Source organism: Drosophila navojoa, chromosome 5 (genome assembly GCF_054131105.1).
Source record: "Drosophila navojoa isolate 15081-1374.11 chromosome 5, UAZ_NAV_1.0, whole genome shotgun sequence".
Taxonomy (NCBI): domain Eukaryota; kingdom Metazoa; phylum Arthropoda; class Insecta; order Diptera; family Drosophilidae; genus Drosophila; species Drosophila navojoa.
Genome location: NC_142893.1, coordinates 9,564,531 through 9,587,823, shown reverse-complemented (window position 1 = coordinate 9,587,823; position 23,293 = coordinate 9,564,531). Strand labels below are relative to the sequence as shown.

The following is a 23,293-nucleotide window of genomic DNA, read 5'->3' as shown; positions in this document are numbered from 1 at the left end:
GAGCGAACGAAAACTCCGTACAACGACAAAGCAGACTGACGGCAACTGCGCTGCCGTGGCCATTTGAACGTGGGGGCTGCGTTTGACGTCGCCGTCGCAGTCGGCTGGCTGTCGCCATCAGGCAGCAACTACAAAACTGTTGCGGGCGGCGAGGGCATTCGCCAACCGACGAGGAAGGCGCCAAAAGTGAATTTTGCATTATACCTATGCTCGCTTGAATTTCATTTCTGTCATTCTCGTATTCTTCTGTTTCAACCGTTTCGCCGGCTATCTGTGCGCACTGCGCACTGAGAGGGAGAGAGTGAGAGAAAGCGAGCAGGCCAACGAGCGCCAAAGGTGCGAACATATGCAAAGACAAACAGAAAAAGTCGACTGACGCTCGCTCTCTGTGCACTCTCTCTTTAGTCATTGGACCGCGTCGGCTTTTTAAGAGAGCAAGTGCACTTGTTGCATTAGAAAAGACCTTGAAAATTTGATTATGATGAACTAACTGATTTCTTGACATATTTGGGCATGTTTATTTGTATACGGGAATGATTATTCATGTTTATTCAAGAATTGTTGTCTGATAAGTACTAAGTGAACTTTGACCTACAGTTGAAGACCATACAAACCGTAATCAATAACAAATAAGAAATAAACAGAGTTTTATGGCAGAATTCACTTACCCACTATTTTACAATATTTATATATGTACATAAGTATGTATATGTGCATAGCTCCAGTTAGAGTTATAACTGCATCTGCTCTGCTGGAAACTTCCTATAAATATTCAAAACAACATTGGCCTAATTGCTGGAATTTATTTATTTTACAACGCACGAAAGTATGCAATGCAAATTTTGCTTGGTGAGTTTGAAGTGTAGCTTAAAAGTAGGCAATATTTACTTAAATTTTAACTGCGCTCGAAAATATGCTACAAAATAGTTGTAAAGAAACTTGAAAGCTATTTTTAGTTAATTAAATAACAAACAAATTTAAACAAATTAAATATACATGTGTTTTGGCATTTGTTCACTAGAATGTGTATTTTGAACAGTTGTCATTGCTTGATAAACATCTATACACATCTACAGTTTGGAGGGTTCGCTCGCTTATGCTAAAAGGCAATTTTTCATTTGGCTCAAATCGCATGCGAAATAACTACTATATACACAAAAAATAGTTTGTAAAATTGCTATAAAATAAGTAGAACAATTCCTTAAATAGCTTGAGCACTTGCTAAAGTTTTTGGTACACATAGTTGGTATATGGCAATTCGATAGATAGTCTGTGGCACACTAAACTAAGGGTTAACTAGAGCTAGGCTAATAAATAACTAGATTTTAACTACAGCGATATTAACTAAGTGTACAGTTAGGGTCATGCTGAGGCAGTATCACAGTGCAGGGGCTCATCCTCCATCCGATTGTTGGTTGCATTTCGCGGCGATATCACAAAATGTTTGCGATTCTGTATTGATTGGCTAAGACGTCGATGGGCGCGCCGTTTGCGCCATCTGTGGATGCAGTACCAAGACACTGTACAAGACACAAAAACAACAATGTTATATTATATATACAGCTGGACGTGTTCTACTCCACTAGGCCAACTCACCCAGCAGCACCAAGAAGACGCCACCGAAGCAGCCAGCGCCAAAGAGCCAAAGGCTGCGCACTTCGGCCAGCTCCGCGCTGTTCAAGCAACCACGGAATGTTTCCGAGTTAACGGTGCGATTGTAGGGCAGTGGACACACGCTGCTGTCTAGCGAATCTGTGAAATGCAAAATGCAAATGTAAATTTCAAAACTTGGTCACATGCCAAAATTAGCTGCAGCAGCAGCAGCAGCAGAATCAACATTTGCTGCATCTGCATCGTCTGCTTCTCCTCTCGCTTCTCTGCTTACCCATGCAAACGGGCACAAATTTGGGATTGGCGCCGATCGTCATTAGATGATTGGTCACCTGCTGGCAGTCGCATGAATTGATCTGAGTGCGCGTCAGATCGATGACTCGCAAATGGCACAAATTGGCCAGCTTCTCGATGTGAAAGTCTGTCAATGGATTCGCCGAAACGTTTAGCTGCCAGAGATCTGAAAAGAGAGAAATATTAGTTGCAATTGTTAAATTTGACATGGAGTTATACTGAAGTTTAATACTATTGATATCTTGTCTGACAGACTTTTTATATTTCTGTTAAAGTAAATATGGATGTTATATTCCACTCAAGTTAATTTTCATATTCTTTTAGATTTAGCTTTATTAAAAATCAATGTCATGCTCCTGTTAAATTTTACCAGCACTGCATTGTCATTGAATTATTGTCAACTCGTTTGGTAGTCACATTATTTAACCTATCTGAGAAGCAGCTAGAATGTACTATATTCAAAGCCCACGTCATAAGCCTCAAAGAGTCTTAAATTGAAATCCATTAGATTTTCCATTAGCTATTATCGATATTATTTGACATGCAGTTAAATATATCACACAAAAAGTGAGTTATGGGTTTGCTAAAAAACACTATTTTTAGCATCTGGAATTGGTAATTGCAAAGAAAATATAGTAGAAATGACATCTCTAGGCTCCTGTTAATTGATTTCCCAGCAAAAAACATACCATCAATAATACATAGTTCAACATGAAGTCAACTTTAACATGCGGATTAGCTACTCACTTGGCAATATGCCCAGATCGGGAATATCGTGCAGGTCACAATTGGCCAGATTGAGGTATTCGAGCGGTGCACGAATCGGTCGCTGCAGCGCTTCGAGATCTTGATGCAGCTCCCGCAGCTCGTTGCTGTCTATATAGAGATTGCGCAGCCTGGGCAACGAGAACAGCTCCATGGGAATCGTGGTCAGACCATTATTCGACAGATCAACTTCCTGTGCATCAATCGATGATTAGTTCAGTAATTGTTGGGCTTTAATTGAATTTGAGCGGGGCTTACCTGGAGCGCGGTGAGCGGTGCAAATGTGCCCGGCTCCACAGATAAGATCATGTTCTCATATAGCATTAAAAACTTAATATCGGTATACCTCTGGAACGAGCCACTTTTTAGCTTCCTAATGCGATTGTACGATAAGTCCAGTACCTGGAAATAAACAAAACACAGCGAATTATTATTTTAATTCGCTATTTATAATTACTCCAAAGAAATTGTTAAGTCATGATAGTGGCAGCCCGTACCCCATTGGGGGTACGACTATAGGTATATGAGTATAGGTAAGTATCCGAACTTGGTATGAGATTTGCTGTGGGTAGATATATGACTGTAAGACGAACTTTTAAAGTAAATATGGAATCACTCACTCACTTTGGCATAGGCCAAAGACAAGTCAAAACTTTTGCATATACACATTATAAGAACATGCTTATTATCGATAACAAAGAAAAGACAGGAATTATTGATATAAAGATAAACTTGTACTTCTCCTGGTGTAAAGAGCTATATAAATCTAAGTATAAAGTCGCTTAAGTCAAGCTGTTGATGAAAAACAAACCTTATACAATGGAAAAGGCAAACGTGTTGACAGACAAACAAGGATATATCGTCTTAACTTTTCTCTTTGATCATAAACACAAATAGTTGATGGGTTATATATAGAATCGAAACGCCATAATTTGTTCTCGTAAAAACTGAAAAAGTCTTCCTATTCCTAGTCTACACATATCATACAACTAATTCGCAAAAAATGCTGCTGCCTATGCCATTTCGAATCATGAATCAATTCAAATTTAATTCTTCAGTAAAGAAAAACAAAATTTGCATATAAAAATTTCTATGTATAAATCCCTACAAATTCTTCTTAACTAACGACTCTCACTCTGCCTTTCTCTATCTCTCTCTCTCTCTCTCTCACTCTCCCTTTCCCTCTCTCTCTCTCTCTCTCTCTTTCTCTTTCTCTCTCTCTTTGTCTTTTTGTCTCCCATGCAAACAATATTCATATTAATGTGTACTACATAGTCGCATATTTTATGCCAAGCCACAAGTGAACTCTCTTTATGCTTTAATTAAGCCAATTGAGCTTGGCTCTGAGAGTGTGTGTGTGTGTGTGTTTGTGTTTTGAGTGGGGTCTGCTTATGATGTGCCATGGGGGATATGCGAGACACGAATTAAGTTTGGGTCATGAGATTTTTATTGGATGAAATTGAACTTATTTGTGGCAGGTCGGCAGGCAGGTCAGCTAATTGCTGTCACATAAGCAGCTGCAGACTCACCTCAACCGATGTCTTGAGGTTCTGTGGCACCTCCTTGAGATCCATGTTGTAGCAGCGAATGCGCATCAGCTTCTCAATGCGGCCCACCGAACAGCGGCGCTCATCCTGGCTGGCGATGCCAAAGGCCAGCAAAGCATTCACAACGGATATGAAGACAATGTTCAGCAGCAGGCAGCGCAGATCCATGCTGTAAATAGATCAGAGAGAGAGAGAGAGATACATGAATAAACGTATATACACATAAAGTATCGACAGAGATTATATTGAATGGGAAAACAAATATTGGCCATAGCCATAGCCGTGGAGCAGCAGCATCAATGGCGGCTGCTAAATCTTTATTTCTCGCGCCAGCTTTTTATTGCTCGCTGTTTATTTCCCCTCGGATTGCCTATCAAAATAATAAATAAAACCACAGTGGGTGAATGGGTGGTGGTGGTTACACACAGTAGCCGCAACAACAACAAAAACAAAAAAAGTAAAACCACCCAAACAATTATTTTCGAATTAACAAATTACAAGATCAATGCCGCGCCATTGAGGATCGTCAGGTTGGGTCAGTCTCTCTCTCTATTCCTCTCTCTCTCCCTCTCTCTTTGTCCCATTTACAATGCGTTCGATCAAGCGGAACTCGACTGGGCGTTTAGCGTGTGAGGGCGTGGCTATAAATTGAATTAGTTGTGAACTACTAAAGCACAAACAGCGCGCAAACTATATAAAAGGCTAGGTCAATGCGGCATATGAGTGATGTTTGCATTGTATTTAGTGCATATTACGTATACGACCTGCTAGACGACGGCTAAAGCTCAGTGTCAAGGGGCATGATAGCCAAAATGCAATGACAATTTCAACAGTAATCACAACTGACACATACCCTGTAAATTTTGTTTATCTTCAGTTGAAGAAGAGCAAGAAAAATTATCTTTTCTATATATCGCAAAACTGTTTCAGTGATTAATACAGAGCTGAATCGTGCCGGAAATAATTTACACCGTGCAATTTTCAATTAAGTTTTATAGCAGAAATCGCCATGTAGATCTGACTCACCTGGCGCTGTCATCCGCATTAAAATGTCTTAGATTTCTTTTGTTTGATTTTTGGTTAATTCCGCCTATCTTATCGTTAAAAACAATATTTATTATATATCTCTTTTGATATAACATCAAACAGCAAGTAAGCTACGCACAATAAATCATATAGATACAGCCATATGCAGGGGAAGCGCAAGAATCTTTTATGGAACGTGTCAAAACACACAAAAAGCCGAACAACAATAGAGAAACGAAAAACGAAAAACGAAAAGTAAAAGAAAATAATTATTGAACAGAGGCAAATGTAAATTGATTAATTGCCAAAAGCAATGAAAATCTTTGGGATAAGCTGATGCCTATGGGGCATATGCTCTATCGACAGAGAGGAAGAAACAACCGAATGAATGAAATATGATTTGCAATTGGCAAGAGTCATGCAATAGGCAAATGTTTAAAGTTTTCCGCCCTTGCCCTACGCCCCGCCTCCCACTCCGTTTGCACATGCCAATTTAAAAGTTTGGTTCGGCGGAAAAACAGTTGCGTGATTCCAATTTTGATTGTGAGTGCAAAAGCTGTGCTTATGACTAATTTGCAGTCTAGTCTTTGTTCCCTCTATGCACTCTCAATGTTTATAGCGCTACCTATATAATTTTACAAAACAAAATATCGGGTGTACAACAGCGGTGCCCACCCCTCCCTCCTTCACACACATTTCTCTGGCATTCACAGTAATTTCAAGTCTCAAGTTCAGCTTGTATGAGAAATGCATCGAGAAATGCATGGCTTGACAGGAATTGCATGCTCTGCTCAGCCGATAAAAAATCGGGGCATATTAGCTGCCCATTTGAGGGATATCTGTTAGTCGAGCTTGCACACATACATGCTCAGCAGACACGAAGCACTTCAGAATTGGCCTACTTGAACAGAACTTAACGTGCCTAAATGATATATGGATCGACGGGGTCTTCTGTCTAAATGGATATTATATTCGAGCGCAATAAGACATATGCCTAAGCCATTTCGAGTCGCAACTGTAATGCATGAGCCTTAATGTCGCCACTTAATCGATAACGTACAAAGGCAAATAAACCAATCAATAAACTCGGCCAAGTAACGGGCCAACAATAGCCGCGAATCATTCCAATTTCGCAAGTAAAATGTTGCAAGGTGGGAAAAAGCCCAGAGTAAACGATTTCTCATTCTAGCTGAGTAATTATTGTTGCTATTTATTTTTAGATCAAAATAATGAAAGAGACTTAACTTGTATAAAAATAAATTCAATTTGTAAATAAATAAAATTAATTAAAAATATTAGGAAATATAAATAAATTGCATATTTATTAACCAAGTGTATACTTTGTCCTTCAGCATGATTCAAATCTCTTTTTCTCCACTTTTTATTCTCCACCCAGATAGATCTACCCATTAATCTACTCATGGGTATCTAAATTCTTCATATATTGCAATTCTGAAGCAGCATAAATATTTTTACTCTACACAGGATATGTAGACTTGTTTTTCGTAACAGGTATGTAAACTGTTGTCGCACACTGTGCGAGTAAATCTGTCATTAGAGACGCCTGTCGAATCCACGAAAGCCACAAAATGTATAAAAACGAAAATTAAAGTGATTTCCACACATTTCCACACGAAAAGCGACCGCAACAATGAGCTCTAGCTAAAAATACTTATCTTTTGCTTCTTTCGCTCTGCTCTTTCCTTTTGTTGTTGAACAAAAATTTTAGATTTAATTTAAAAAATATTTCGAGCAGCACAAGCACAAAAAAAAACACAGACAGCCGCAAAGAGTATAAAAAATAATTTTTAATTCATTGCAGGCCTTAATGTGCCACAGAATAAAATATTTGATTTCATATTTTGTAGATATTATGGCCGACATTTGTTGGGGACTTAAGTTCAATAGAATTGGCAATAAAACATCTGAGCGGAAGGGCTAAAATGCCCCAAACGCAACTATTTCGATGGCCATAAAAACAGATCCGAAACAGCCGTGCCACCAAATGGGGCAAATACGTTCGCGCCTCGGCCCCGGCCGTCAAATGTAAATTCAGATTTCAATTGGAAGAATCCGAATACGAAGACGAATACGAATCCGTATCGGAATCGGAATCGGAATCTGCATCGTATTTATGCTTTTACCAAACACTTTGTACCATATTTATTTATATTTATGTGGCTCAATCAAGGGGCGCAGCCAAAACAATGCAGGGCAAGACGTCGAGAATATTTCATAAAGGGGCGCTGGGCTGGGGGTGAGGGGCATGTCAGCGTACGGATTACGGCCATGGTCCATGATAAATACGCACAAAATATTATTTATATGCTTATAAAGCAGGCAGATGTTAAGCAAGCGATTAGGGAGATCAGTAAAAAAAACACACAAGAAAATACTATAATAAAAAAAAAAAACCAAAATTGTAAAACCTAAAAAAAAAATGAAAAAAAAAAACTTTAAATTAGTTTCAAATATTTTAATAACATTCTAAACATTTGTGAATGGATTTATGTGCTCCGCTGATGCGAGCTGTCACACTTTGTGGGCGTAACGCGATGTTCCAAATACACAGAGACATATATGTATATACATATGCATATATGTATGTGTATGCATATCTGCCACCCCTCAACAGGTGTGTGCCTCCGCTTTGTGAGAGATTTATTTTCATTTTTGTGCACAGAGCAAACTCGTGTGATAAAGATTTATTTGTTTAGACTTTGCGTGCTAGACGAAGGGGGATGGAGGCGACACCCCTGCCTTTCAATGCGTTTTTCTTCTGCTTCTTCATCTTCTTGTTCTTCTTCTTTTCCTTAACTACTAAAAAGCACTTAAATATAACTGGGAACCTTATCGTCGAGCGCCCCAAGTGCACGATATTCCACATGTTACTTTTTATCAGCATAATGAAAGAGTTCTTTTTTTTCTAGCGAAACTCCCAAAAAAGTATATTAGCTTTTGTTATACGGCAGAGACTTGAAGTTTAGAATATATACTGTATATTCGTGCATAGCCCCGTTTGATTAACTGAAAAGATTAATTAGCTACAGTCTTAGGCGCCATGACAAATGTAGCTTCAGTCTATCTTTTACAATCTAAACTGTTTTATTTATGGCACGTGAAATTTAGAGACGTGAAATATTTTGCATATACCACTCACTGCTAGATAAAAATGTCAATCTTATCTATGCAAATTTAAGATCATATAGTGAGATATTCATGATACTTTGAGCAGTACTTCAGCTGGAAACATCTCAACGAACTTCACCCAGTTCATATATCCATCCGCAACTGAGGGAAATCATATATCCATCAACCTGATCTACCATACTTCAGATGTAGCCAAATATTTGAGCATTGAGCGAGTATTATGCAGTCATTCATGCCCGGCTGCAAATTTATTTACTGGGCTTTCGTGGCAGTTGATTTTTTAAGAAGGGCAACATCGATGACGAAAGCAAACAGAACTCAAGTCGAAGTTGAGGCAACATGAAATTAATTGAATGCAACAACAACAACAACAATAACAATAAGAACAAAAACAACGACAACAACGTGTAATAAAAACGTTGCCCATTTATTTCAATTAAACACAATCAAGAACACATATTTTCCCCCAGAGACGGTATACCCAAAAGAGCAGAGCTGAAACAAAAACAATAAACTTCCAAGTAGCAAAAAATATAAACGAGCTGCTTCAGCACAAAAAAACTGACCATTGGCACTTGCAATGAAGGAATCCAATTGAAGAGCTCGTCGGGAAATGCACTGAGACTAGAGCATGAATAAGCAACGATACATGCATGATACAAGACATTGCAACTTAGTGAAATACCGAAATATCGAGCATGACTAATGTCAAATTCCTAAAACAGAGGAAGTTAGCAAAACAATTCGTCAGGACTTAAAACAAACCCCAGAACCGTAAAACTTTACGTGGAACCCTATTTATAAATAATAAAACTAATCAAAGAAAAGAACAAACTAACTCTTAAAGAGCCACCTGGATTCCAGAACTAACTAAGGAACTGCTTATCTAATATATACCACAATTTTCCAATAAAAACTTAGACGAAGCACCTATAAAAGAACTTGACGACCATCTAAAGAAGATTATATGAACATATACAAGCATACAGATTATGAATGTCTATATGTATGTTTCATAGACTCGTAAAGTTTTTATAGTCCAGCAAAGATTTCTTAAGCTTGTAGTACAGTGCAAAAAAATGTCATAAAGATTCAGTTTATGTTGTATGACGATCATAACAGATCATAAAAATATATTTATAGTATCTCATTTTTTAAATATATATGATACACATTATTATATATAATCATACATTAATAATACAAATTTATGATCAGAATAGCCATTTCTACAGATTTAAAGTCAAGAAAGAGTTTAGTTTTATATCAAAACTATGTACATATATACAAACTTTACATAGGTCAGACTTATAAGCAAACGATATTCAGCAAAGCATCGTCTGTACCTGCAACTCTTATACATAGAGATTGTATATGAAGGTAGATAAGAGATAAGAGGTAGGTAAGAGTAAACATTTCTGGAAAACTACATAGAATCATTTAGAAAGTTAAAAATAATTTAAATCATCATCATCGTGATATAGTTCTAGTACCAATAACGGCAGTTACTCACAGAAAATTCATAAGACTAGGCGCTATTGGACGTGAGATTTTATAGCGGGTGCTTATAGCACAAGGAATTCCTTTCATTATTGAACGGCTCATTTGAAAGGGCCTTTTAACAGCTTTCAAATAAATACGAATTCGATAATGTATATATGGAGTCACGCAATTGGGGTTAGTATATTAAACCGATTAGATTGGAGCTTATTAAAAAAAATGAAACACCTGATAATAAAACAACAAAAATGTAAGCGAAAGGTGCTGACTAGAACATACCCGAGGCGAACTGCTGCAAGACAAAGTATTTTCTTCTTTTAAGATATACAATATAAGGGTATACTTGAGAAGAATCTAAAAAATATATATTCTAAAGAGATATGCTAAAATAATTAAAATTAAATGGATTTAGTATCGCTAAATAAATATAGAGATATATATGTACATGTATCTAGCTCAAATCTGCTGTTGATCCTGACCTAGAATATATAGTTGGCTTCAGCTATATTTCCCAAAAAACATTTTACCCCATATTGCTTCATTGTTTAATTTATACTAATCTAATCTGGCTGTTCTTATCCTTCATCTTATATATAGTAAGTAACAATGAGTTTTTTATTAAAAACATGATTGAAAACATTTTTTCAATTTCCACCACGCACGATAAGTACTCAACTCTACTTTTCATGGCGACACAGTTTATGCTCTCTTCTTCTTGCACTTCCACTTAATTCAATTGAATTCAATTTAACTGCTGCTTTATCTGCGTACGCTGCGAACATAAGGCTGAACAGCCTAAAGAAAAACTTGGAAATATTCGAGTGCCCCAGGGGAAGAGGAAAATACGTATGTATAATCTCTGGCTAAGCGATAACCCCTAACATTAACCCTGAACAGAGCGCACTTACCTCTTAGGTAATCCCATAGATTTATGTTGAATATTTCCATTTAGCGTGCGTTATCCTGAGCAGCCATGATTTATATATTCTTTTAGCTAGATCATTTCCTTTATTTATTGTGATCGTATATCGTAGCTGTGAATGGCTGGCGCGAGACACTGCACAAAATTTATTTTCGTTTCACCGAAATTTCCGTCGTTTTTCAATTAACACGAAATTCTGTTCTCTATTTAATTTTATTTAAGTTTAACGGAACGCGACGAGCACCGAAACCGTACCGTTCTATACGACAGACGACTTGGAATTGAAGTGAACGCAGAGTCGATCGCACATCTCTCGCTCGGTCGCTCGCTTGCTGCCCTTTCGGCTTTCGGAATAGCCGAAAAAAAAGTCACTGATAAACGCGAATGCAGGCCGAGGCAGCGCTGTCATTCTTCTTCACTTGTAGATTTAGCTTTTTTTCTAGATTGCATTCGGCAGAGCCAACACAGCTAATGATGCTGACCATTTAGCTTTTTTTCGATACATCTTGCCTTGATTTAGCATTCACTTGTTGCCTGGCCTGTCATTCAGCATTTCTAGCCAATAAATTTAGCTGATTTTCGTTGCCTGTTGATCTAGCCTTTTTCCTGTGCCGCGATGCTCAGCACTGAATGCAATTCGCTAGGGCCGTTAGTTAAGTGGTGGGCAGCGCCAAATAAAATCGTAAAATGAGAGCCGCTCTTCGCTCGTCGCTCAACTACGCTCTCTCTCTCTCTCTCCCTCTCCTCTTTCTTTCGCTCTCTCCCACTGGCGTGCACTCGTGCCAGTCGGTGATAATGGAAACTGATATGCACAAAACATATGTAAATGCTCACTTAAATACGTTTTCAGCCCACTGTGATTTCAGCAGCTTTATTTTGTTGTTTTGTAGTATGTATGCCTCCTCCGTGTGTGTCAAGCTCAATTTCAGCTTCAATTAGCGCTTGATAGCTAACAAATCGATCGGTTGAATCGATGACGATGTCAACCAACAGCATTTTTGTTCAACTTAATCAAAATCTCACGTACCGTCGCTTCCGACTCTGAGAAGATTACTTACAAAACTCTGTCTGTGATAAGGTCTGGGGAACGAGTCAGCTTATGCAACCATCAAGTTTCTTATCAACAATGCGCTAGTTCATTAAGACCTAAAACGATGAACAAAATAAACATTAAGTTAATGAACTATATCAACAAAATTCTTACCCCAACTGACAGTTGTCACAAAACATTCATTATGAAAAGACTTCGCTCGGAGGAATTAAACGAAACGGCTCTACATAGAAAGTTGATTGAATGGAGGTATTAAAGTGTCAATGAGACATGAGCAGCAAAGGAACTTTAACTAATTATAAGTTTACAATATTTTAAAATGTATATATTTTAAATATTTATAGGTATTATATATTTTGTATACCCATCATCAATTCAAATCATGTTCATTCCAGCGCGCGTTTACTGTATGGAAAGACTTTTTGGTTTTAAGCTGAGAGACGAAAGTCTGTCCCTTAATACCCTAACCAAACAGTCATTAATCCACAGCTCATCGTATGCCCTAAATTGATTTATGTCGGGCATTTCCATATCCATCTCCAGCAGCGCTACCTGAGCACAGGTAACAATCGATTATAGCTGTAGGTAAATTCAAAGTGGAAACTCATCAAAATATCCGTTTTGCACTCTCGAGTTGCGTTTCTTTAGTTTTTCTTTTTATTTATATATTATTTATTTTTTTGTTTACAACATGAAAAAAGAAATGGTAGAAAAATATGACATTGCGTTGTTTTTTTTTTTTTTTAGATTTCGTTTCATTTTTGTTTCTTTTCTTTGCTTTTAATATATATTATAACCCATATTCCATTAGTCTTTGCTTCAAATTTGTTTGATTTTTTTTGTGTTTTTGAAAAATATATGTTTTTCCTTTTTTTTTTTGTAATATAATTAGTTGAATGTAAAGTATTTTATAAATTGTTTAAATATTTTTTTTGTTTCACTCTCTTTGGAGTTGAAAATGAATTGAGCAAACGAAAGTCACAAATTAAGAAATAAGTATTAAAAGAAGAAGAGTGTGAGTGAATCGTAAAACAAAAATGTTATAATAAATAAAACCCGCCCATAAATGTTTTAACACACAGCCAACCCGCCCCCCAAAGAGGGTCTGTCTCTCTTTTGATTATATAAAATTGCTTTAAGTGTGTGATCATGTGTGTGTGTGTGTGTGTGTGTGTCTGGGCTGCTGCTGTGTGTGTGTGTGTTGGTGTGTTTTATAGTTGAGCAATTACGCGTTCTTTGCCTTCTCAACACCTGTTCGTTATTTAGATTTGCATCTATATATTTTCACAATTTTTTTATTGCATTTGTTTTTCGTTTTGTTTTTGTTTTTTTTATGCAATTTTTTTCTTCAAGTTTTTCGTTTTTTTTTTGTTCGTTTTTTTTTTTTTTAATATTTTTATATATATTCGTTTTCTTTTTTTTCTTTTAATTATTGATAAGAAAATTATATAGTGAGCTTCCTTTTGGTTTTCCATGAAAAATCAATGAAGCTGCCGGCTATATGCGTATAGCACTCAAAAAACAAAAAATTCATGAGCTTGAATAAGTTTAACTTGTTCCAACTAAATTAGTGTAATACAACGGATGTTTTTTTTTTTTCATTTTAGCCAAAAACTAATCACAATCTTTTGCATTCATATTGCAAATATGTTTGAGTGTGTGTGTGGGAGAGTGCTCTTAGCAACTCCTCTATATATCGTATGCCTCTCAATAGACTTCAGTGACGGCTTTCTCCTCTAAAGGATTTAGTTCATGTTGTTGTTGTTGTGGTTATGGCTCCTGTTGCAGACGCAGCTGCTCGCTTATGTTTGTGTTCTGGTAGAAGAGACGGACGACATGCGTCTCACGCTCATCCTTCTTGGCCAGTATTTCCAGCTGGAATATCTCGGAGAAACGCGTATCGATGAATGCCCCCAAGGCGGCCACGTCACACTTGGCCATGGTGGCGCTCTCCAGTTCGCAGTGCTTGCTGTAGCGCGGCATCTGGGCCAGCTCGGCGGGCAGCTGGCGGAACTCGTTGGAGACGGCATTGTTGCCAAAGTCAATGAAGTGCACCTCGCACTTGCCATCGTCCAGCAGCTTGACGATCTCGGCCCGATAGAAGACCTCGTCCTCGGGGAATTTGGCCACACACAATGCGCCCACCCGCAGGTCCGTAAAGACTTCAAAGTTCTGCTCGGCGTCGAGCATTTTATCGGTGATCTGCTCGATCGCCGGCACATCCTGTTCCATTTGCACGTAGAACGACTTGGCATTGTCGTACTGCACCACAACACAATTGTGCAGCACCACTTCCAGTGGTTGCTGCACGCCAGCCACTGTGCTGGCCAGCTCCTGGGCAAAGTCCTTGTAGTTGATGCGCAGCTGCACCGATTGCTGCGTCTTTGCGTCATCCTCCACGAGCTCGTTGACCAGCTCGTAGACCTCGCCGAAATGCTGCTCGAGCAGCGCTGCGAATGCTTCCTCCAGCTTCGCCTCCGGCACATCCTCGGGCAGCTCACTCAACCGGCAGTGCAGCGCCAAGGGCGGAATCTCGCTAATGACCTGGGGCAAGGCAAACACCTGCGCGGTAGTCAGACTGCTGCCGTAGTCCATGAGGAACACCTCGTACCCCTTGTCCGCCTCCAGCACCTGCTTGATGCAACAGCGGTAATAACAATCGTCCTCCTGGGAGAAGCACACGCCATTCATTTGCACGGCGGCATTGTCTAAGGGCGTCAGTTGCTCCTTGGACAGGCCCTGCAGTGTCTTCACAATCAGATCCAACACGGCGGAATTCTTCTTGAGCTGCACATAGAAACTCTTGGGGGAGCTGCCATGCGAGATGATGCACTCCTTGTTGTTGGCCTGGGCCTGTGGCTTCTGCAGCTCAGCCTCCAGCACCTTCTGCAGCTGCTCGTGTATGTTGAGCGCGTGCTTGTCCATGGTCTTTAGGCGCACCACTGGCGGCTGCGCCGTCTTGTTGACAAACTCCACGGCCACCTCGCCGTTGCAGCTGTCGATGAGCGCGTCCAGCGCCTCACGCGATTCCTTGGGATATTTGATAAAGTTTGGGCACGACTCCAGCGAGTGCAGCTCGGCCAGAGGTTTCACCTGGACTAGCTCCGCCGGCAGCTCGAAGAGCTTCTCGACCAACGCCTGGGTGCCATAGTCGATGAAGAGCACACGATACTGCAGCGACTGCTTGGCCGGCAGCTGTTCCAGGATGCGTGCACGATAGAACTCCTTGTCGTCGGCGAACTGAGCCACGCACAGCTCGCCCAGCTGGGCAATCTCTTGCTTCGGCTGCAGATTGGCGCTCTCGCCATTCAGCTGCTCGCTGACGTTGTCCAGCTGCGCGTTGTTCGACTCGAACTGCAGATAGAAGCTAGTGGGGCTGTTCACATGCGTCACTAGAGCCGTCAAGCTCTCTACGCCAGCTTTCGACTCGGTGCTGGCCTCCACCTGTGGCTCTGCCTGTGGCTTGGGCTGCTTGCGTGTGCAGAGTGGCAGCAGTTGATCCAATACATTGTCCTCATCGAGCAGCAGGTTTATAACAATATGCTCCAGTCCCGGCTGCAGCAGCTGTGTGGTGAAGACCAGCTCACCCTCGCCCGTCAGCTCGGCGAATTTGGCTTCTGCCTCCTGAGACCAGCCCACATAATCCTCTGGCAGCTGCAGAGCACAGCGCTTCGATAGGCTCGGCACATTCGCTATTTCCTCCGACAGCAACAGACACTTGGCCGTGGACGAAGTGTTGCCGTAGTCAATGAAACGCACCTCGTAGCGGGCATCGGGCAGCTGACGCAGCAGCTCGGCCCGATAGAAGAGTCCATCGTCATCGAAGAGAGCTGCCACGATGCTGCCCTTTTCGAAGCGCTGCAACGGCTCCAGCTGCTGCTCTGCGTTGCCCAAATAGAGCTCGATCAGCTCCAGGGCCTTGGAGTCGCTCTCCAGCTGAATGTAGAAGTCGGCGATGCTGTTGGCGTGCGAGATGTAGCAGCTGCTGCCACTGGTGACGTAATCCAGGGGCTTGGCAAAGCCATCGGCGATCAGTTTCTTGGCCACGTCGACGCCATCGATGTACAGGTTGACATAGCTGCGCGTCTGGTAGTCGCCGCGTGTCAAGTACTCGTAGTGCAGAATCTTCTCGTACGAATCGTTAAATATACCATTAGCAGCATCGGCCCATTCCAGCTTGCCCTTCGGTGCGATGGGCAGGGCGAAGGGCAGACAGAAGGGCTCCATCTGCGAGCACATGCTCTGCTTGATCTCCTTGGCATCCGAGACACAGTCGGTGTTGCCGAAGTCAATGAACTGCAGCACCATCAGCTCAGCATCGAGTATCTTGGCGCGGTACCAGGACTTGTCCATGGAGTACATCGATATGCAGTCGGCTCCATTCACAATCTCCACGAGTTGCGGCAGCGATGGCGACACGATTTGCAGATTCTCTGTTAGACGTTTGAGCTTTGGCACCGCATCCAGTGGATGCACATAGAAATGTGCAGGATTATCGCAGTGGCTCAGCACAGCCTTTTCCATGTCCTTGTAAGGATCGGGTGTGGGTGTCACTGCTTTAGCAACAGGAGGCGGAGGCGAAACTGCAGGTGGAATTTCTTCGCTGACCGCAGCTGTTGGTGGCGGCGGCGGCTCCACGACTTCCACGGGTTCTGGAACAGCGGCTACAACGGGTGCCGGCTCTACAGGCTTCACTTCAGCCTTGGGAGCAGCCGGTGCTGGCGCCGGTGCTGCCACTGGGATTGGCGAAGGTGCCTGCTCCACATGTTTGTTACGCTGTTTTGTTTCCTTTGGCTCCTTCGGCTCCTGCTGCGGCTTCTTGGGCTTCGGCGAGCTGTTCGTCGAATTTGATTTGCTCTTGCGCTGCTGCAGCTCTTCGTCATCATCGGTGGTTAGATCGACGCACTCAATGTACTCGTAAATGTACGGCTTCTCCTTGTCCAGCTGCTTGCGCATGTAATCAATGTCTCTGCCCGCAATTAGTTTCTCTGCCTTCAGAGTGTCCAGGACGCTCTCCTTGCCGTTGGGCAACAGAACGTCAGCAATGAGGTGATTGCGTCGCGTCTCAATGGGCTTCACTGTAACCACCTGCTCCTCCAGCAGCTTGGCCAGCCGCCCTTTGAGCTTCTCATCATTGTTAATGCGCCCAAAGGGTAAATTAACCTCAACTGCGAAGCAGCTTTTATTCACATAGAATTTCTCATCCAGCTGCTTGAGCTGCTCACGGGCAAGCTGTTCCGTGTTGCCATAGTCAATGTATAATACATCCAAGCGCGAGCTCTTGGCATCCTTCGCCAAAATGCGTGCTCGATACCAATTGCCGTCGCTGCCAAGGGCAGCACAAATCTGATCCTTTTCGAATTTACGCAGCTGTTTGCCTGCAATGCAATAGGTTAGTTAGACTGCCTCAATTAATATTCCATTGCTTACCTTTCTTGGCATAAAAGTTATACATATCGTCGAGCAGCTGCTTCATGGCTGACTCAATATCGCTGGGCTGCACGAAAATCCGATACGATTTAGCCGTATAGACAACCAGCGCCTGGAAGCTGTTGACCAACACTGGATAGCCGCAAATGTAAGCGCTGCGCTCCTCCTTGAAGAGCGGCATAACAGGACGCAAGTGTATGCTAAATCATATACAAAATACATAAATTAGTGTGAGATATATACATATGTATATAGATATGGTTAAGTGATTCGCCTACATATTGTTCTCACAGACATGCTTGATATTTAGGGCAAACGATTTGCCCTCGTAGTACTCCTTGAAGGGCTTGGCCAACTCTTTGTTGGACTTGACGAACTTGGTATCGTCGTAGCTGCACAAGAAGTTCACATCAATGCAGCTCTCGAGCTGGATCTTAAAGTTTGTCATGTCGCGAATGGAGGTGAACTTGCCGCGCACCTGCTGACCAGCCAGAAGACCAACGCGAACGGCTAAAGGGAATAGGAAATGAATTAGACCTGTTTAAGTGAAGTACTTCATAATACTACTCACATTCCGCCACCTCAGTCAGGAACTGAGCATTGATCAATGTGTCCCGCAGCGAGGCGCCATTGACAAGCATCTTCACTATATATGTGCTCCAGCTGTTGTTATTGTTGTTCTGATGCTGCTGTTGCGCGGGCTGTTTCGATTTGAATTCACACTCAACCTTTGCATTAGCCGGCACAAATTTCTCCATGCGATCCACAATATACAAGTGGTCATAGTTCGTAACGACCTTATCGAAGCTGCAGCGTTGCGCCAGGCAGGGCACCTCGGCAAAGCGCTGCTCCAGCTGCCAGACATCCTCCGAGGTGACGGTCAGCAAGTTGCCAGCGTCCACGCAAAAGATGCGATACTTGCGCAACATGTGGTTGCATGCCACCACTGTGCCTCGCAGTATGGCATTATCTTTACGCTGGCGCACCACCACGCTGGAGCCCACCTTCAGCTGGAGCGGTTGATGCGGCTTCTGACGATAGAACTGGCGCAGCTCGCGCAGCAGACTCTCGTATTTGGTCGCTAGCGATTTTGGCACGACGTAGAATTGGAATGGCGACACCCACCAGGAAAGACTAGCTGCCTCCTTGCTGGGCGTTTTGATGTCCTGCAGTACGTACGCCTTATCCAGTGGCACGTATTTCTCCGGTTGCGGCTGTGGCTGCGGCTGGGCTTTGGGCGTGGCCGTTGTCTCTGCATTGGAGTTGGCATCGCTTTCGACGCCGCTGGAACGTTTCGAGCTGCCCGATGTACCGTCGAGCGTAGATTTTTGACGCTGCGGCTTCTGTGCAAATCCTTGTGGAGCGTTCAACGAACGCTGATTGCGCTGAGCATTCTGCGGTTGTTGAGTTTCCTTACGTGACGAGGGACTGTTGCTAAAGCGACTGCAAAACAAAAGGAAGTTAGATGTGATATAATGGAGAGCATTTTCATTCTTTCACTCACGTATTTTTGCTCGCCTCTTGCCTGCCGTTTTGCAGCCGTGGTGAGTCCAGGCGATTGCGTCCATTCTGACGATTGGCTTTGCGTGGCGAGCTCATGCCGCTGGTGTAGCTGCTGGTGCTGCGGCTCTCGAAGCTATTGTCGATGCGTACGTCACGATTGCGCCGCACCAAACTAGAGTCTGGGCGATTGCGCTCGGTGCGCGCCTGTTGCAGCTGACGTTTGCTGTTGCCCTGCGGCGATTGAGTATCCTTGGAGCTGGTCGAAGCCGAGCTGTGCTTGTCCCACTCATTGGCATGGGTATTAGCATTAATGCTGGTATTGGCATTGCTAGTAGCATTGCTATTGGCACTGACATTGGCATTCACATTGGAATTGGCACTCGTAGTAGAATTGTTATTGCTCTTCTTTTGCCTCTGCAGCTGCATGCGATCCTCGCTCTCCACAGTGGTCGAATTGAGCACCTGACCCTTCTCCAGCTGCTGAGGCATGGCATCCGATACTGTTGATTCGGCCCGCGTCACATTCGCATTGAATTGACCCTTCTCCAGCGATAGGTACTGTTCAAAGGGCATGGACAGCTTGTAGAGCTTCTTCATCACATTCAAGTTTTTGGCCATTAGATTGACAACATTGAGACCGTCGGGTTCGATGCGAAACACGCGCACAGTGAACGTGCGACGTCTGATATTCGACTCCTCGGCAAGCATTTCGAATTGATCCGTAATCTTGTCCTTACTCAGCTCACTGTTCTCGAAGCCCTTCAGACAGCACTTGATCGCCTGACGCGGCATTATCAGATGCTTCTCGGCAATGTTGCCGATCAAATGACGCTTCACATGCTGCTCGTAGCCAAAGTCCACGTGACGCACAATGATTGTGGTGTCATCTATGCGCAGCAGCTCCGCTCGATACCATTCGCGGTCGCATTTAACAACGCACGGAGCACCCAGCACCAGCTGCTCGGGCACCACTTGATTGACATTATAGTAGGCGAACATTTCGTCCATTAGCTTTTCGAACTGCTGAATGTTGTTGACCTTTTGCACATAGAAATTGCTTGGCGAGTCAATGTAACGTATCTCAACAGCATCGTCGTTCTGCAGCTGCTCGGCCTTGGCGTAGGCTCGACGAGAGTTCTTTAGCTTCTTAAGCACCTCCAGCATGCTGTTGTTCTGTGAAAATAATAACAATAATAATAAATTAACAGCTGCACCTCAAGTTCAATTGAAGTCACTTACATTATGCATCAGCTGGCAGGTCTGCATGGAGCCCACGCTCTCAGCGGGCTGCACAGTCAATTGGAAATTGATATACAAAGCTGAGTTCTTGAATATACGCTTGATGCTCTCGTCGAGGGTGCCCAGCTCCTTGGCGCCAGCGAGAGCAAAGCGAAAGGCAAATGGTTTGATCAGTAGTAGCTCCGGCGGTATCTGATAGAGATCTGTGAGGGCAACCAGCTCCGAGTTGCCATAGTCCACATAGACAACACGGAATCTCTGGTTGTAGACGGCACTTACTAAGGCGCGATAGCAATTGCCATCCTCGGAGAAGCGAGCCACGCACGCCGTGCCGACGCCCGGATACTGATTGAGTGGCTGCAGACGCATATGCTCAATCTGGCTCATCATGGCATTCAGATCTCGCGTGGCGCTCTTCAGCTGCACCCAAAACAAATGCGGACCGTTCTCCACAAAGCTCACATACACATCGTAGGTGAGGCCAACGGTCAGGCTCGTGGTGCGAAAGGCCGGCACAATGGGCTGCAGCTGTTGCTGTTGCTTCTGGGCAGCTGCCTTTGGCTGTTGCGCCAAGGCATAGCGTGGTATGGGCACAAAGTTCAGTGATGGCTGCTGCAGCAAGGGTTGTCGCTGCAGTTGCTGATGCTGCTGCAGCGGATTATTGAGGCGCACATTATAATACATATTGAGTGGCCGTGGGCCTGTCTTGGGCGTGAAGACACTATGCGTGGGCTCGGAAGTTTGATTGATATTGGCACTATGTGGATTGTATGGATGATTGGCCGCCGCATAAATGGCCGCCTTCTGAGCATTGACTAGGTGAGCAGTTGTCGACGGCGCCTGGACGGGATTTGCCATGACATTTGTCTGAAAAGCAAAGTGGTATATTCATTACATGATATATAGAATTGGTATGTATAATTGGATATATACCAAATTGGCTAATGGCGTAGGTATCACCACTTTAGGTGGCAGCTGCACCTGGGGCTGCTGTTGCGGCTGCTTGATTGGTATAAACTCATTGACTGCTGGTGCTGCTGTTTTCAGCGGCCGCGGCGGCGTTGTGCCCAGCGCGCGATGCACGTCCAGTCGAGCTGCTGGCGAGAAGCGCGCTGCGATCTGTTCACGTGCCACGTCTGTGGGCGTTTTATTGGAGTCGTTGCCCGTCATATTGATGCTATTATTGTTGTACTCGACGATGGGCGATTGTGCCTGTGCTTTCCACAGCTTCTTGCAATGATCCATGATCAGCTCCTTGGCAATCGGTGCACCGATTTGTTTTTGCTGCACCAGAAAATCGTTCAGCTCGAAATCTTTCCAGCGTACGCTGGCAAACTTCTGACCACAGATTTGTGTGGAATCCACCTTAATGCTGACCACATGGTTAACCATCAGCTGTTTTACAGTGTCCAGTTCAGCCTGGTCCCATTCCGAGCAAATGCCCAGCACAATGTACTGCGAGCAGAGCACGGGCACATTTTGCAGCAGCTGCGGCTGTTTCGAGAAGAGCAGCTGAAACAACGATACACGATATCAGCGCACTGCGATAGCCAAGGTATTTCATTTCATCGCCAATATATATATACTCACATCGTGGCTGCTCACATTTCGCTTGTAGCCATAATCTAGAAACTCAATCTCGACCCGCATTTGACTGCTGCTGCCACTGCTGCTGTTGCGATTGCTCAACTGTTTGTCATCAAGCCCAGCACTGAGCACACGCGTTCGCATATATTCCACATCGCCAGGTGCGGCGCCATTTGTTCGCTTGAAAACACAAAAGGTGCCTGGTGTGAGCAGGGCCTGTTGGCGTTCATTTGACCAACTTGGGTCTATGGCAAAGCAGGTGGGCAGCAGCGTCTCGATGCGCGTGCTGATTAAGAAGACGGCATCCCGATTGGCCTGCCCATATAGCTTCAAATAGGGTCCAACGTGATCCAAGTGTGTCACATATAAATCAAGGCTGGATGCGCCACTCGTCGCGGGCGTCTTGCCGTTCATTCTAAGAAATTATTATTGCTGCAAAAAAAAATTTTATAATAATTAGTAAAAATAAAAAAAAAAAATTCACATATCAATCATTAAATATGCAGCGCACAATCTGGCTTTGCTTTGCCATTATCATGCAAAATTTTTGCAAAAATTCAATTTCACTGCAAAAACACACATGCATACCTATAAACACATACGCAAATACGAAATATAACAGTTAATAGTCTGTACGACTCTGTCATCGTTATTCATTGACCCACGTTGACAACTCTGTGGCGAAATGTGTGAGAAATAACTGTAAACATGCAATGTTTCCAGCAAATTCATATGCTTAATATTTGCAAAGATTCCAATGTATGTGTGTGTTTCATTCGGCAAATTATCATTTTTGCCACACATACAGATTGAATCTACGTTCTACTTTTTGTCTTATAAGACAACACTAATAATTAACAAAATTCCAAACTACTTACGTTGTCGTCGTCGTTGTCCAAAGCAAAACTCGGAAAAACACGGCCTCTTGCCTCTGCTCAGCAGCGCCCCCTGTGTGCATCAATATTCACTACAGTCGCCTAGCGGCCAGCCAATTAGTTAATATGTTTGTATGTATGTATGTAGGTATCGCTCTGATCCGCTTTGCTCTTCTGTAATCCGTATGCTGTATACAAATTCTTTTTATTTGTTTCTCTTATGCTGATGAATTCGGCAGTGTGGCTTACGGGCGAGCTGGCTTTGGCACACTTTTTATTTTCTTTTTTCCTTCTATGTGATATGTGTGTGTGTGCGTGTGTTTTTCCGCAGTGGCTGCTCCACACTGTATGTGTGTGTGTGTGTGATGTTACTTCGTGGTAGAAAGCCTTTCGAGTGTGATTAGAAATCGTTGTGTTCAGTCTTTTAAGTTGTTTTGTTTTGTAGTCCTCCAAAAGAAATGTGCTTGCATTGCAAGCGTAACCGCACTTTGTATGTGTTGCAGTCTTCGTAGTTATATCATAAAGCAATTAATCAATGCGAAATAGTATTAAAATTGAAAACTTTTTCTGCCCAACCAGTAACACAGCCAGAGACAACGACGACACGACTGTCGATAAGCTGGGAATCGATTGCATTCACAAACCACAAGAGTGTGACCATATGCTATTTAAAGGGAAAATCTATCAGTGTGGAGCAAACATGTTAGCTTAACAGAAAACTGTTACGCGGTAAATGTTATTTAAAATCAAATTTATTTTCATTTATTTAGTTAAGCAATAAAACAAATTTGCA

The 23,293-nt window shown here is 42.8% G+C and overlaps 2 protein-coding genes across 2 annotated transcripts; both read right to left on the bottom strand.

Annotated features, from left to right (window-relative positions):
• Nucleotides 1-796: 796 nt before the first annotated feature.
• On the bottom strand, nt 797-11,127 carry Lapsyn (Leucine-rich repeat activity-regulated protein at synapses). Its single transcript, XM_018104168.3, has 7 exons — nt 10,802-11,127; nt 4,200-4,386; nt 2,929-3,072; nt 2,653-2,863; nt 1,886-2,071; nt 1,597-1,752; nt 797-1,520 (listed from the first exon to the last, which is right to left on the bottom strand). Exons 1-7 carry the CDS (start codon nt 10,816-10,818, stop codon nt 1,363-1,365), a joined length of 1,059 nt encoding a protein of 352 aa, XP_017959657.1. The 5' UTR covers nt 10,819-11,127; the 3' UTR covers nt 797-1,362.
• A 2,148-nt stretch (nt 11,128-13,275) lies between these two features.
• tud (tudor domain containing protein) lies at nt 13,276-23,133 on the bottom strand. The gene is made up of 9 exons (XM_018104145.3): nt 22,504-23,133; nt 21,629-22,057; nt 20,972-21,550; nt 20,039-20,905; nt 18,801-19,972; nt 17,868-18,739; nt 17,575-17,806; nt 17,297-17,496; nt 13,276-17,244 (listed from the first exon to the last, which is right to left on the bottom strand). Exons 2-9 carry the CDS (start codon nt 22,037-22,039, stop codon nt 13,637-13,639), a joined length of 7,941 nt encoding a protein of 2,646 aa, XP_017959634.1. The 5' UTR covers nt 22,040-22,057; nt 22,504-23,133; the 3' UTR covers nt 13,276-13,636.
• Nucleotides 23,134-23,293: the final 160 nt, after the last annotated feature.

Excerpts from the sequence above, each read along its gene's own strand:
- Lapsyn (XM_018104168.3), bottom strand. Across the intron at positions 3,073-4,199 it reads ACCTCAAGACATCGGTTGAG|GTACTGGACTTATCGTACAA; the intron begins GTGAGTCTGCAG and ends GTTTATTTCCAG. Across the intron at positions 2,072-2,652 it reads CGATCTGGGCATATTGCCAA|ATCTCTGGCAGCTAAACGTT; the intron begins GTGAGTAGCTAA and ends CTCTCTTTTCAG.
- tud (XM_018104145.3), bottom strand. The coding sequence starts at position 22,039 with ATGAACGGCAAGACGCCCGCGACGAGTGGCGCATCCAGCCTTGATTTA. Across the intron at positions 20,906-20,971 it reads CTACGCCATTAGCCAATTTG|ACAAATGTCATGGCAAATCC; the intron begins GTATATATCCAA and ends TTTGCTTTTCAG. Across the intron at positions 17,497-17,574 it reads CATGTCTGTGAGAACAATAT|CATACACTTGCGTCCTGTTA; the intron begins GTAGGCGAATCA and ends TATATGATTTAG.